The following is a 16,367-nucleotide window of genomic DNA, read 5'->3' as shown; positions in this document are numbered from 1 at the left end:
TAACCTGGGAAGTTGTTTTAAAAATCTGGTCCCATTACAAGAAGATTCTTTATTATAACATCATTGTCTGCAAAATGTCTAGGCTTCTCTGGTGGTTTAGATGGTAAAGAATCCACCTGCAATGTGCAGACCTGGGTTCGATCCCTGGGTTGGGAAGATGCCCTGGAGAAGGGAACAGCTATCTACTCCAGTATTCTGGCCTGGAGAATCCCATGGACTGTGTAGTCCATGGAGTCACAAAGAGTTGGACATGACTGAGTGACTTTCACACCAGGCACAGTTGTGTCATTGAGGTGTGCATTTTTGTGTTTATTTACTTGTTTATTTGTTATTAGAACCTAACCTCATAATCAGATTGCCCTATTTGGGCTCCAAAAGTGGCTTGTCACTTGAGTGAAAGTAATTTCCCATGGCAGGTGCTCCCAGCAGGTGGCTGCTCATGGTACCTGCATCAGAAAGGTAGGTTTAGTTAGAGATTTTATTTTAATATGAAATCTGTATTGCAGCCTGAGCCTCTACTGGGTGATGTGCCAAAATTCATGTCTGCAGCATGATTTATTATGTGAAAATACCACAGAACTAATCAGTGGAGTTACTAATTAATACAAATCTGCATTTTTTGCATAAGCAATTAGTGCAAGGAGAGAGCAGTGAAAGAGGAAGTTCAACTCCTTTAATCTCAGTGCCTACTCAAGCGGAAAGACCCACCAGGGCCAAACTCGGAGATCTACATTTGGAATTTTCCCCCTTTGATTAGTTAAAGACATAAAAGGTCAAATTATCAATATTTAATTTATGTGAAAATGTATTTGTTAAAGAGGTAAAACATGTTATTTCAAAAAGATGAGCCTCTAGGGATAAGTTCTTGAATTAAAAATAATTGTATTTTCCATTTCAACAAAGTCTGAATAATACTTAATAAGGATTCTGGTTGCTCATAATATTTGAAAATTACATCCACAATTGGAAGATGTGTATGGTATACATTTCTCAGGTATTTGAATCACCAAAGGTGCGTGCTCTTCTCTACAGGACTTGTTCCAGTTATTTTGGATGTGGTGTATTCGTGCAATATTCTAAGTCTGGTATGATTTAGATAATTGTGCGGCTCCCCAAATCCGAGCAAATATTCCATTTAGCTTTGGTTGATTTCCCCACTAATTTAATAGAAATGTTTACAGTATGAAATAACTGGACAGTTAATAGGATGATGGGGATGGAAAGAGAATTCTATTACCAATAAAATGTATGCTCAACAAAAGAAAAGTAAAATCATTTTTACATTTTTTTGTTTCTGTGGACAAAAAAATGAATTCATTTTGGTTTAGATGCGATGTGCCAGATAAGTGCAAATATTAGAACAATGACCATCTTTCTGAAAGGTATTCAATGTACAGGTTCTTTGTTTCAGACTCGCTAGTTCAAATTATAATTTTAACTTCCCTCTCCCCTAAACCTGGATATCTAGTTTTCCAGGAAACTTATCCTGAAAAGGAGGTTGCTAATTAAATGCAGATTAACAGGGCTCTCTGATTAAAATTTCGGGATGTGGGAGTCAGTGGTTTTATGAAAGAAAGCAAACAGGAAAAAGCGAAAGCCACTGGAAGGGAAGTCGTTTTGCTGAACCTTAATACTTTTGAGTTTCAGAAGGAGGAATTGTCCACGGTGCTGATACCCTGAGGACGCCACTTTTCCTACAAGCTGCCTGGGGCTCTAAACCAGGCTTGCCAGGCTTGTCCTGGTTTTGGGAACTTGTCAGATCGCCCCCAAACCCCTGCAGCAGCATTGTTCAAGAGAAGCTCAAGTGCCATCGGCGTGTCTCTGCTGTCCACTCAAGCAGCAACACCAACTACCGGGGACTTGCGTTGGCCTGTTGCTCTCTGTTAAGGCAAAGGTTGGCAGATAACCCGCCGTTTGTCGGTTATCCAGCCCGTGGTGGTCCCCTTTAGACAGCATGCTGTTTCTCAATCCAGCTGAAACAGGTGTGAGTCCTCTGTTTACGGTCCTCACCGGAGAGCAGGAGCACCCACTAACACACACACTCGTGCACACTCACCCCCCCCCCACATGTACACTCACATAACTTAAAACACATTCACACTGACAAATCACACAGATATTAACAATCACATAGGCTCATACGCACATTCACACATATGCTTTTGTACACTCAGCCACATACACTTGTACACTTCAGCACACGCACACAGGCACACACATAGCTCATCTGACACAGCAGGCCTTGAGCAATTGTGTCAGTAACCCGCTCCAGCCAGTACTTGGAGCTGAGTTGATTTTGCGTTGGTGATACGGGTGTTGGAAGGATGGTTTAAAGAAAGCCCCTCCCTCCTGCCTGGGAATCAAAGATGAAGTCCCTCGGGGTCTGTAGGCGCCATGAGGGGAGCTGCCCACGCCCCGGAGGGATTAGGAGCTGGTAAATAATAAATAAAAGAGCCCAGGCGGCCCGAGTTGGGGGAAGCCTGGTGCTAAATCACTCCCCAAATCACAGCCGCGTCGAGCTCCATCCAATAGCTCTAAGCGATTTGTGGGGTTGGGGGTTGGAATCAATTTTTTCCCCCGTTCTCGCAGGTGCAATATGAATCAATTATCTTAATTAAGATTATGCCGCAAGCCCAGGAGATTTGGGGAGGACGGGTTTTGCGCTCGCGGCGACGGCGAGGCATTTTAATAGCTACTCTCTTGCTCCCGGCTCTCCCCCGCCGCCCGCCTGTCGAGCCCGGGCAGCTCCAGCCTCTGGCCAGGATCTGGGCGCACAGTGGCTCCCTGGAGGCGAAGGCGCAAACCCCGCGCTGAGCCCGCGATCTGGGCGGAACCCCCACGGCCCCCCAAGGGCTTCTGGGCCACGGGCCCTAGGAGGGGCCCGCAGCTCTCGGCCCTCCAGCGGACCCTGCACCCTACGGTCTGGCTCGCCGCCCAGCACCTCCCGCGCCTCGAACGTGCCCAGGCCGGCACACCCCTCTCCTGGGAGGCGTGGGGAGAGGGCGCGGGCGCCGCGGGAGGTCGGTGGGGCCGCCCGGGTCGTACGTAATACTTTCATTGAACGCAGACCTCCCTTCGCTAGAGCGAGCATCTGTTTCCCCGAGAAACAGGTCACCGCCGGGGACGCCAGCCCGGCCCCAGCTCTTTATCTCAGCCCTGTGAATGCGCCGCACCGCCCCCTTCCCCCGCCAGCGACACGCTTCCCAGCCCCTAAGTCCCGGCCTCCGCCTCCACCCCCGCCTTTCCCCCCGCAGCTCCGCACGCGGCGCCACACGCCTCCCGCGCCCCAGCCTCCCCGCCCGGCCACACTCCCCTCGCCGCCTCGCGCTCCCCTTCCCGCCGGCGCTCTGGCAGCCGCAGTAACGGCCGGGACCGCCCGGGCCGCGCCGCGCGCTCCGAGCGAGGGCCCGGGGCTGGGGGTGGGGGCCGACAGATTCGGGGCATTGCTCGAGGGCAGTGAGTCATGAAAGCGGCTTTTGTTGCCCGCGCGTGCGGTTCGCGTGCCGCTCGGCGGCCTGCCGCGCCCAGTGGGGACGGGAGCTGGAAGGTCTACCGCCGACGGGCTGTGGGGACAGAGGGAGAGGGAGAGGACTGAGAGACTCTGGAGGGGGACAGTGTGCAACCGTCGAAAGAAAGTCCAAAGGAGGGAGAAGAAAATACGGAGGCAGGACGGGGCCGCGACTCTTCCACGGTACTGAGCCAGCCACGCGGGCAGTCCATCCTCTCTGAGCGTGGCGGCTGCCACTGTCCTCTGGCCCCAGTTTCTCTCCCCGCTTCCCCTCCCAACAAAAGGAAACTCAATCCAGGCCTCCTCCCCTTCCAGATCTGACTACTGGCCTGCAGTCTCCCGGGGCGGGGATGGGGGTGAGAGGGTAGGGGGACGGAGTCGGGGTAAGGGGAGTGGGCAATCTCCACCGCGGGGCGCGCCGTGGGTAGACGTTCCCCGCGCGGAGGCGGGTCGGCCCAGGGCGCCCGGAGGCTCACTGAGAGCGGGATTAAGGGTGAGTTTATCAAGAGGAGAAGGAGGGAAGGAGTCTAGTTAATTCCCGCGCCTGAGTCTCTCGGCTGGCGACCTACCCACATTTCCCTTCCTTGCCTGCCCAGGAACATCTGGCCCCACCAAGACTCTCCTGTGCTCCACGGGGTGTCCCAAACTGAGGAAGTTGCCGCTTCTGGGTGGGGGATCCCCTAGGCCATCCGCAGGCTTTCGGGGTAGCTGAAGCCCTCTTCCCTCTCGCCCCCAGCAGGCTCTGAAGCTCCCCTAAGACTGAGAAGTGAGGGCCAGGGCACATCCCCGCGGGCACGGTGCGCTAGGCTGTCGGGGCAGCTGCTGGGAGAATGGCAACACTTGGTCCACCTGCGCGTGTCCTGGGACCTCCAAGTTGGGGACCGGCCCTGCAGGCTGTTACTCAGATGGCCCTCAAGTTTTAACCCATCACTTAAGATAAAGACTGTACAGGGTAAATACCAAGACTAGGCTCCTGGGTGAATTCTTCTGTACTCTTCTGCGATCCTGGTACACTTATGAGTGAAGGCAAAACCCAAAAGTCTACAGTTTTGCCCTGGAAGCTCAGCACGGTTCATGCTACGCTTTGGGCAATGGGATCTCCCATCCCTTTATTCCTCTTTCAGATGTGCACTGGACCAGGAAGACTGCATGGCAGCCTTCTAGACACCAGCGATAATGTTAGGACCCTCTGCCCCTCCCCACCACATCCCCCCTTCTGTTCCCAGATGCACCCAACCCCAGCCTCTCAGCCCTGACACTGTTTGCAAACTCAAGGGGCTTTTAGAGCAATTGCCTTTAAATAAGCAATTCAAGTTCACAGCATTCATTGTAAGGGGACACGGGTCTGGGAGGGGATAAGGGGTTAGTTAATGGAGGATTAGAGGAGAGTCTGATGGAGAAAGAGTGGACAGGGAAGAGATACAGCCAACTTTTATATATATATATATATATAAAATTCTGAAACATACCTTGGTGGAAACGGGTGAATAAAGAATCACCATTTAAACACAAATATGGGTCCTTTAGAATTAGGAAGCTCTGTGAGTTTTGCTTGACTTGCAAGGTAGAGGGTCACATCAGTCTTTAAGGTCTGGAAAAGTAGCCATCAGCCCTTCCCAGAGTTGTACTAATGCCCTTTCTAGGAAGAGGAGTGAAAAAGACCCCTTTAGAATAGGCCCTTTGCATCCTCCCTTTGAGAAGGCTTGTCTCAACTAAGTTCCTATTTACAAGCCTGAAAGTAGGGACTAAGGGGGACAAGGCAGCCTGTGGCAGGGAACCAGGGTGAGGGCCCACTTTACATCCATCCAATGACCTTGGTTAAAGGGCAGAATCTCAGCGTCAGAGAAGTCCTGTAGTTTTCATGCAAGAGAGCTCCGGAGGCCACTAAGCCAAGGACTGGCGCGATCTGAGGACAAGGACTACAGGCAAGAGGGTATACGGACAGAGTGAGGAGTCTCCAGGGTCAAGAGCAGGCGAGCGTCACGAGGGCCGGGTTGCACGGATGGTGAAGTAGAGTGACCAGTACCAAATTTTGTCTACTGTTGGGGCTGGGCGTGGGCGATCCAGTTAAGGAGGCTAGGGACTAGCCTCACAGCTGCGTTTAGAGATAAAGCTGTTTTAATACAGAATATATGTTGCTTAAGGGGCTGGTGGAGACTGGGAGAAGCCACCCTTTGGTGCCAACGAACAAAGCGTCTACTAAGAGGGAGAAACCAAGAGATTGACACCTTAAAGAGGGCAGGGAGTGCCCAGGAAACCAGAGCCTGGGCGAGGAGTCCAGAGGAGTCTCCGCTTCTGCTTTTCACCTTTGCCCCACTTACCGGCCCAGCGCGGGCCACTCACTCTGATCTAAAGCCAGTCGGTGTTCGCTTTCCCGCTCTCTTCTCTCCAACTCCTTCTCCCCGTCTCTCCCCCCACCGCGCGTCCCTTCTCCCTTCTGCCGCCTGAAAGGGTTAATCTCTCCTGCGGGTAAAAACAGGTCCGCGGAGTCTCTAACTGGCGACAGATGGGCCACTTTCTTCTGGCCACAAAGGGGCCGGAATGGAGCGCTCCGCGGCATACAAATGGGCAGGTCACGTGGTTCCCGGCTCTTGGCTGGACTGGGAGGACCATATGGCGCCTGCCGGGGAGGAAGAGGATGGGGCGGGGGTAGGGATGGGGGAGAGGCGAGCTGGAGTCGGCTGCGGGTGGGAGAGGAGCAAGGCTGAAGGGGCGGGGGCGGGAGGAGCAGGGCGGAAGGGAAGGCAGCGCGGAACCCCGGCGCGTGCGCAGGCGCGCGGCGCTGGAACCTGCTCGCCCGCTGGGCTCCCGGCCCCGCCCGCGCTCAGCATCACCAACTCGGCTATATAACCTGAGCGCCCGCGCGGCCGGGACACGAGGAATTCTCCCCACGCAGAAGGCACGGAGCCCGGAGGCCCCAGGGTTATGAGACCATCACTGCTCAGGACTTACTAACAACTGCAGGTAATTAAATCCTTTAATTTTTATTGGGAATAAAAGCAATTGAAGATGTACCTACATCTTCTGTCTGTGTGCGTCTGTGAGCGCGTTTATGCGTGGAGACAGGCATTCCTTTTCATAATTGCAAGGCGGATATGCGCACAGTTTGAGTCGCATCACTCAAATATCCGCTGCAGGCATAATAATTTTAAAAAATGTTTTACTTTTTTGTTTGTTTGTATTGTTTTTTGGAGGGGGGAAAAGTATAGGAACGTCTTTAGATTTTCTTAAAATGTAATGCCCTATAGCTCTATGGTTATTTCCTAGTGGTGATTTCAAAGTTCTGAAAGCTGCTAACTACTTCAGTATTTCACTTCTATCAATAAGGGCGATAAAAAGCCCACGTTACCAAGATTTATTTTGTGGACATGTATTTTATGCACATTGGGAGTAGCAAATTATTTTTTCAGTGAATGAAAGGGGTGCTGATACTTTAAATATACACACCCTAGAAAATAAACCGGGTTGAGAGGTAGTTTAGTTGAGAGGGGATAAAATGTGGAGAAAGAGAGAGGGACCCACTCCTGCTACCTGTTACTGTCCCAGAGTCGGCCAAGTCCCCAGCAGCCACTGATTCAGTTGTCTAACTAAAGGCTTTTTATTTTCCTTATTAGAAGCAGCAAGTTCGCTATTGCCATTCTCTGACCATTATAATTACTCAATCTTTTAAACGGAGGTTTGAGGCGAACTTTGAAAAGCCCCAATAAAGAGCGGGCGGCCCATTCAATGGGCTGTTTATTAGAGAGGAGCCTTTCGCACCTGATCCCCGGCGCGCGGAGCAGGGCTCCGCGCCGCGCCCCTGGTTCTGGCCCGGTAGCAAGCGCTTTTATACAAGGCGGAAATTCAGCAGAGGGTCAGCGGGGTGAGAGGTGAGAAAAGAAAGGCAAGGATGGGAGGGACACCCCCCGCCCACTTTTGTTACCAAATGTTTCGTTGATGGTGAAATGATTTTGTGGAAAATACTTCTTTTCCACCATGCATTTCCTTTTCAATCTCCACTCCGTATAATCTTCTTAAATATCGCTGCCAGCGTTAGTAAATTACGTAAGGGATCTTCAACTTTAATCGCCGAGTGCGGGGAGGCCAGAACCGAGATGGAAACATAATTGCAATTTTCAAACTCGTTTTTTTTTTGTGGAGTTGTGACTTTGAGCTCATGCAAATAAACATGAAGTCGCCGAAATACACACTCATTTTCACACACATTATCCTACGGGATAATCACCATAAACACACACAATCACAAGGACACATACTCCAGAAGTGTACTTATGACACCTAATCTGGCTCCTATTCGCAGCCCTGTCCTGTCTCCTACGTACCAGCGGGGCACACACAGGCCACTATAGAACTGCATTTAACTTTTCCTCGGGGGCATTCATTTTGTAATCAGCTGGTAATTCTTTTCACATGCATTTCTCTAGGGTTCCTGAGAGCTGGAGGCCTATGTAGTTTTTGAATGTAGCGTTTTTCTCCTTTTCTGTTTTCCCCTCTCCCCTGTTGAATGTAGGAAACCTAAACATGACCAAATCGTACAGCGAGAGTGGGCTGATAGGAGAGCCTCAGCCCCAGGGTCCTCCAAGCTGGACAGATGAGTGTCTTAGTTCTCAGGACGAGGAGCACGAGACGGACAAAAAGGAGGATGACCTGGAAGCCATGAACGCGGAAGAGGACTCACTGCGGAACGGGGGAGAGGAGGAGGAGGAAGATGAGGACCTGGAAGAGGAGGAAGAAGAGGAGGAGGAGGACGATGATCAAAAGCCTAAGAGACGCGGCCCCAAGAAGAAAAAGATGACGAAGGCGCGCCTCGAGCGTTTTAAGCTGAGACGCATGAAAGCCAACGCCCGGGAGCGGAACCGCATGCACGGGCTGAACGCAGCGCTGGACAACCTGCGCAAGGTGGTGCCCTGCTACTCCAAGACACAGAAGCTGTCCAAAATCGAGACACTGCGCTTGGCCAAAAACTACATCTGGGCTCTGTCGGAGATCTTGCGTTCAGGGAAAAGCCCTGACCTGGTCTCCTTTGTACAGACCCTCTGCAAGGGTTTATCCCAGCCCACCACCAACCTGGTTGCCGGCTGCCTGCAGCTCAATCCTCGAACTTTTCTGCCTGAGCAGAACCAGGACATGCCCGCGCACCTGCCGACCGCCAGCGCTTCTTTCCCTGTGCATCCCTATTCCTACCAGTCTCCGGGGCTGCCCAGCCCGCCCTACGGCACCATGGACAGCTCCCATGTCTTCCACGTCAAGCCGCCGCCTCACGCCTACAGCGCAGCGCTGGAACCTTTCTTTGAGAGCCCTCTGACTGATTGCGCCAGCCCTTCCTTTGACGGACCCCTCAGCCCGCCGCTCAGCATCAATGGCAACTTCTCTTTCAAACACGAACCGTCCGCCGAGTTTGAGAAAAATTATGCCTTTACCATGCACTATCCTGCGGCGACCCTGGCAGGGGCCCAAAGCCACGGATCAGTCTTCTCGGGCGCCGCTGCCCCTCGCTGTGAGATCCCTATAGACAATATTATGTCCTTCGATAGCCATTCGCATCATGAGCGAGTCATGAGTGCCCAGCTCAATGCCATCTTTCACGATTAGAGGCGCGTCAGTTTCACCGTCGCTGGGAAACGAACCCACTGTGCTTACAGTGACTGTCGTGTTTACAAAAGGCAGCCCTTTGAGTATTACTGCTGCAAAGTGCAAATACTCCAAGCTTCAAGTGATATATGTATTTATTGTCGTTACTGCCTTTGGTAGAAACAGGGGATCAAAGTTCCTGTTCACTTTATGTATTATTTTCTATAGCTCTTCTATTTTAAAAAATAATACAGTAAAGTTAAAAAAAATGCACCACAAATTTGGTGCAGCTGTATTCAGATCATATTAATTATCTGATCGGGATAACAAAATCACAAGCAATAATTAGGATCTATGCAATTTTTAAACTAATAATGGGCCAATTAAAATATATATAAATATATATTTTTCAACCAGCATTTTACTACTTGTTACCTTTCCCATGCTGAATTATTTTGTTGTGATTTTGTACAGAATTTTTAATGACTTTTTATAATGTGGATTTCCTATTTTAAAACCATGCAGCTTCATCAATTTTTATACATATCAGAAAAGTAGAAATTATATCTAATTTATAAAAAATAATTTAACTAATTTAAACCAGCAGAAAAGTGCTTAGAAAGTTGTTGTGTTGCCTTAGCACTTCTTTCTTCTCTAATTGTTAAAGAAAATTGCACAATTTGAGCAGTTCATTTCACTTTAAAGTTGTTCTCTCTCCTTAAAATGAAAACCAGATCCATAATTCTTAAGAGAATGAATAAAAACAAGAGATGTATTCCCTATCAAAACATATCAATTCAGTACTTGCACAAGCTTGTATATACATATTATAAACAGATGCCAACATACCCTTCTTTAAATCAAAAGCTGCTTGACTATCACATACAATTTGCACTGTTTCTTTTTAGTCTTTTACTCCTTTGCATCCCATGATGTTACAGAGAATCTGAAGCTATTGATGTTTCCAGAAAATATAAATGCATGATTTTATACATAGTCACACAACTGGTGGTTTGTCATATATTCATGTAATGAATCTGAGCCTAAATCTAATCAGGTTGTTAATGTTGGGATTTTATACCTATTGTAGTCAATTAGTACAGTAGCTTAAATAAATTCAAACCATTTAATTCATAATTAGAACAATAGCTATTGCATGTAAAATGCAGTCCAGAATAAGTGCTGTTTGAGATGTGATACTGGTAACCCTGGAACCAATATGTACTGTAATCTTGTTTGTAATTCTGTATATTATGGTGTAATGCACAACTTAGAAAACACTCATCCAGTTGCAATAAAATAGTATTGAAAAATCTGAACAATTGTTGCATTTCTTCTTAAAGTGATTTTTTTGTAAAATATAAATAATTCCTAAGGAGAACAATTGCTTAACTTGCTGAGTTAAAAAAATACTAAGTTCTGTTTGCAGAAAAAAGTTAAAAAGTTTAGTTTAACACAAACTCTCTAGTCTGTTTATCTTGCTTAGGGAGTCACCAACTCTTTGTAGTTAAGGAATGAACCTAACTGATATTTCATTACTTGGACTATGAGGCTGGGGTTGGGTAAGATTTGTGAAGAGACCAACAGTTGTATTTTTGGTTTTGGTTTCCATCCCTTTATATGAGTTTGTCTTTTCTTCTGTTTTTTTTTCAAGGGGATTTAGTTAATTCTTAACAAGCAAGACCCAAACAATTATCCTAGCTTAGTTTATCTACATATCTAAGAACATACTAATTTTTTTTTTTTTTTACTTTTTTCTTAGTCCTTTGCTGTCTGTACCTTAACTGAAACATTCTCTACTGCAAAATAGTCCTATCCTGGAGAGAAAGTGATATACCTTTAGAATATGGGAGAAATGAATTGATTAAAGAATTCAAGATGTGGCATTTTATCCTTGCTATGTAATTGTGATGATTTCAGTAATTCTTCAGGAAAAAGTAGTAATGAACTACTTGTACTCAAGAACATACTATTTGTACTGTGATATGTTTTTGGATGGTCTAATTGTTTCCTCACCCCCTTTGGTGTACTATTCTCCTGTTTCATAAATGGAACTCACTGAAAAAAACTTAGAGATGATTCTGCCCGTTGGTAAGGCCACTAGAAAAGTTAGGCATTTCTCTCCCTCTGGATGTGCTGACTGACAGGAGCAGTTTCTAGGGAACAGCATGTTGGCACTTGTGCCCTGGCTCTACTGTGGTGCTCTGATTACTGTCATTAGTGACTCCATTGTTCTTCCTCTGGTTCGGATGCCACCTTGGATGACTACCTCCCTTCCCAAGCTTGTTCCTTTAATCCCGTTCTCATTGGTGATTTAGGGGTTCCAGAAAGCTGACCTCATTTAGCACGATGCTCCAGAAAAATGTGAGTAATCTAATGGACAGGAACAATTAGCCATACTAATAACATTGCCAACAGGGCTACGTCAAGCTGTGACAGTAGCAGTAAGGAATATTTCAACATGAAAAAAATGTTTGAGTGCAATTTAAAATATATCATTTTAGCATGTTTTCCATCAGCCTTCATCACATGGCAGAAATACTTTTAAGTTAGTCCCAACTTTATCCAAAATGCAATCATCTCATTCCAAGTGAAACAGAGTTGTTATTTTGGAATCAAGCTGTTGCTTCCTATATCCAAGATTGCTTTCACTGTTCTTTCTTTAAGAGACATAATACTGAGATGATATCTGAACACTGCCAGCCTTCCAGCCTAGGAGACCGTGAAGTGAACATTCAGATATTATGTGATCTATTCAGCAGCACAGTTTCACCTATAATGAAAATTAGACTTCTTCATGCAAACTAAAAACTGTTGCTGTAATGAAAAGAAGAAATAAGAGGATGCTGTTTTAAGAATTTCCACTTTTAAAACAGCAAGCATCGAAATCTGTGGATTGTTTTTTGTAAGGTAGGAATGAAGACTCCAAATTAGGTTTGATATTGCCCTCCCCCCCCCCCGCGATTTTATATGTATAACTTCGTTCTAAGCTTAGAGATTCTTTCAGTCAGTCAAGGAGTAACTCACATGCCACCATCTTTTATTCAAAGGCAGGCACAGATGTTCCTTCTGCAGGGGAGGTTTTAATTTATGAAAATGATATTGTTTATGCATGAATGAACTGAATGCGCTCTGCATATACACAGTACTTCCATCTGATCAGAGAAATACCCCAGAACCAGTGCCAATGTCAGAAACATATTCTACAAATTTACTCACTTAAATGTTTAATGAATATTTGGAAGGCATTTTCAAACCACAAGAAGCCCTTTCAATTATCTTTTTCTTTTCTTTTGGAATTGCTAGGCATATTTAAAAGAGACTCTTAAAGTTTTCATAATTGGCCAATGCCTATATCTAGAAAAGAAAATGTTTTACTAAGTGAAAAGAGACCAAAAAGAAAAAACATCGGCAACTATAGCTTCATTGGGGAAAACATTTCTTTTAGTGTTGATATATATGTGTGCTTACCAGTAGTATTTAGGGTTCTGGGTGTTCCCTCATCTTGAATAATTACTATTCCCATCAAATAAGATGTTTAGATCTACTTATTTAATGTGAAAATGCTCTGATGAGTTATTTCCAGAATAAGGTGGTGTTTATAATCAGTAGACTATTCCATAGTTGGAGATGAAATATTTTAACTAAATATTTTAACAGAATTCCTTTTGACTAGAACACTGCATAACTTTGATTTCATTTACATCATCAATGACAGTATGATCTATCTACTTTTACTCTTAAAAAGACAATAAAATATAAATTAAAATAGAGACTTATATCTTAGGAATGTTCTACTAAGTTTAGGTTTATAATATGTTATAGAAAATAATATTAAAGTGAATCATAAGCCTTATAATTTATTAATCTTAAAAAAACTTTTCACATTTGAAAGTCTATAATTCTTACAAAATTAATGCATTTCTGAAAGAAGCTAGCAATTACTAAAATGATACATGGATCATTAGCTAACAGTTTGAACCAAGCTGTTTTACTTCTATAATTAAACAAGAGATTTAAAGTGAAAATATCTATTAAACAATTAATAAAACTAGGTTTCAAAACATAGGCTGATTTCATCCTAATGGGAATCACATAATAGAGCTATTTCTTAAACTACACTAAAATCTCCTCTTTTCCTTTTCTACCACCATTACTTATTTCCTGAAAGCCATCTAAATAAAATCTTTAATTCCGGGATCTGATAAAGAATAAAAGAGCCAATGCAACATCTTGTGGAACACCAGGACTGAGAACTCTTGTTGTTACCATGCACAGAGGCGTTCTGGCATCAGATGCATAGTGATTTGTATGGTGGCATAATCACTGGCTCCTGGCCAGGCATTATGTTTCAGAGGACACCATTGTCAAGAACCATTCAACTAGAAATCTGCACTGTATGCACTCAAAAGTTGAGATCATCTGCCTTCCTATGTCAGGAAGAATTCTGTGCTGGCAATTGACTCATGGACTCTCTTCACACACACGAACATTTGGTTCAATGGCTCTGATGGAATTAGCTGTGTAACCAAACTAGTGGCATCAACAAGACAAAGCAGCAGCCTCTGGGGACTTCTGTTCAAGTTGCTAATCTTCAAATATCTTAAAATGCAGAGTATCATGTTAATCCAGGACTAAATCTTCAGATACATTAAATGTGATTTGGCTATCTCAACAGTATTGTGCTAATTGCCCAGCTAACTTAGAGATAGGTGGATAGTGACAGTAACCATCTTTATGAATCCCCAGGTATGGAGTAATCTAGAGGGGCTGGATTGTGAAATGACATCTAGAGATGAGAGTAAATTTAATCTCTCATTCTTGAGGTAACTTGGTAACTTTGTTGTTTAGTCGCCAAGTCAAGTCCAACTCTTTTGCAACCCCATTGACTATAGCCCACTAGGCTCCTCTATCTATGGATTTCCCAGGCAAGAATATGGGATTGGGTTGCCATTTCCTTCTCCAGGGCTTCCCAACCCAGGGAACAAACCTGCATCTCCTGCATTGGCAGGTGGATTCTTGACCACTGAAGCCATCTGGGAAGGCCTAAGTTGGTGACTGACTTTACTGTTAGTAAGACTAAAAGCTAACTCTGCTTTGTGCTTTGATGTCATAAGGAATGACCCGCAGTCACAAGAAAGGCTTCCCACACTTATTAGGTAAGTGCTAAGTGTTTTTCATTCATTCCCATATTTCATCATCAGAGTAGCCCTGTATCTTATTTCACAGATGGAGAAATGTTGAGAAGCTGGGATATGTAGATATTTCATTACTGATTTCCTTCCTTCCTTCAGGTTCTAACTCAGAAGCAACTTTCCTCAAGTTCTTCCTGGTTCCCATTTAAAGTAGCAGCCAACCAAACCAAAATCATTGTTTTCAACTTCATTAAAATGACTACTATGTGGCCCCTCCTGTTTTTCAGAGCATTTATCCATCTGATGTTATCTTGCTTATTTTTAAATTATCTACCTCTCTCAGTAGAATGTGGGCTTCACAAGAAAATGAACCCTATCTGATTTGTTTGCTGCTGTTTCTCTGGTGCTTTGAAGACCCACAGGTCCTCAATAAATATGAACAAATCAAGTTATACTAATCTGATGCCAAAACCTTAACCACTATGCTACAAATTAAGTCAGTTGAGAATGGAGAGCGCTACAGATGATTCTCATCCCAGTGAAAGTTATAAGCGTTAATTCTACAAAGAGAGAACAATTGAAATTAATTTTCTATGACACCATGGCACCAAAATCCCCCCACCCCGCCCCTTCTGAGCATTAGTGATCATGAATTACCAGGAATCTTTTCTTTTTATGGATATTGATTGGTTAAATATAATTTGGATCAGAATAAAAGGAGACCTAAAATGTTACAAGCTCTGTCCAGATCATGCCATTTTTTTTTTTTTTTTTGTTTGTTTAAAAACGTTAAGAACTCGAAAGCATGCTACTTTCCCCCTTTCTGTTCACCATTCTTTCAGCAATAGTTCTTGATTTATTACTTGTGTTATGTAAAATTGCCCCAAACTTCCTTATCATCACTGAAGAGTTTAGATTACAGCAGATCAGGATCTAATCCATCATGAATATGTACTTCGACAGTGAGTTTGAGAAGCTGAGTAGCTTTTGACAAATTAAAAATAAGCTACACAGAGGCAGATGATGGGACAGAAATAGAAATCCACAATGAAAAGGAGTGCTTTATGGTGACAACAGTTGTTGATTAAATTCATCTTTCTCTAATGTATCAAATAGATTAGAAACACCGTAAGTTTATGAGGAATGTGATTTTCCTTGTCAATACAACACAATTAAGGGAAAACATAGAGTTATTATTTTCAGCAACATTGGGTGGTCACATTAATACTACATATGAATTATTAGGAGAGCTGTTTAGGAAGCAGAAAAAATGGAAGAATCAGTATTCTTGGAAGGTGATTTAGTATAAAATCACTGAAAACTGAAGAATAACTAGTGTTCTTTAATCATATACAGAATGCTCTATTGATTGAGATAAATATTGCTGAATTATCTAAACTATAATATCTACTTCAAAATGTTTATTGTATAAACTTAGCACATCAACAAGATTTCTTTAGTGTTTTCTCCAGATGATGTTGGTTATGACGTCCATGAAAGGGAAAGGCCATGTGTGAAAAAATGGTGAATTCCTTACTGCTAGTGTCGCTACGGAGAAGGCGATGGCGCCCCACTCCAGTCCTCTTGCCTGGAAAATCCCATGGACGGAGGAGCCTGGTGGGCTGCAGTCCATGGGGTCGCTAAGAGTCGGGCACGACTGAGAAAGGACTTTACTTTCACTTTTCACTTTCATGCATTGGAGAAGGAAATGGCAACCCACTCCAGTGTTCTTGCCTGGAGAATCCCAGGGACGGGGGAGCCTGGTGGGCTGCCGTCTATGGGGTCGCACAGAGTCGGACACGACTGAAGTGACCCAGCAGCAGCAGCATCACTAATGATTGCAGTCCTTGTCTACTCATGGCAGGGAATTATACATTTATAATCTGTAATATGTTGCAAGTATGGGGCCAAGAAATGTTCATATCCAAGAACTGAGTGAAAAATATACTAGAATTCTAAAAGGAGACTTGGGATAATCTCACTTGCCATTGCTAGATAACTGAATAATTTTCAGCAAATGATTAAATATACAATAAACAGTAGCAAAATGCACACAAGATACAACTAGAATCTAAGTATGGATATTTACTTAAATTATTTTTACAGAAAGAATTCCTTAGTTAACGCAGGCAAGCCTACTTATTTAGATATTT

The 16,367-nt window shown here is 44.6% G+C and overlaps 1 protein-coding gene across 1 annotated transcript; it reads left to right on the top strand.

The window, feature by feature from the left end:
* Nucleotides 1–6,162: 6,162 nt before the first annotated feature.
* NEUROD1 (neuronal differentiation 1) lies at nt 6,163–10,398 on the top strand. Its single transcript, XM_043488351.1, has 2 exons — nt 6,163–6,472; nt 8,019–10,398. The coding sequence occupies exon 2, from the start codon at nt 8,030–8,032 to the stop codon at nt 9,098–9,100; it is 1,071 nt and encodes a 356-aa protein (XP_043344286.1). The 5' UTR covers nt 6,163–6,472; nt 8,019–8,029; the 3' UTR covers nt 9,101–10,398.
* The last annotated feature ends 5,969 nt before the right edge of the window (nt 10,399–16,367 follow it).

This window comes from Cervus canadensis, chromosome 15, assembly GCF_019320065.1.
Source record: "Cervus canadensis isolate Bull #8, Minnesota chromosome 15, ASM1932006v1, whole genome shotgun sequence".
Taxonomy (NCBI): Eukaryota; Metazoa; Chordata; class Mammalia; order Artiodactyla; family Cervidae; genus Cervus; species Cervus canadensis.
The sequence above is the reverse complement of the archived record's forward strand: the minus strand, read 5'-3'. Positions and strand labels throughout refer to the sequence as shown.

What these genes read in the sequence shown, in the direction of transcription:
- NEUROD1 (XM_043488351.1), top strand. Translation starts at nt 8,030, where the DNA reads ATGACCAAATCGTACAGCGAGAGTGGGCTGATAGGAGAGCCTCAGCCC.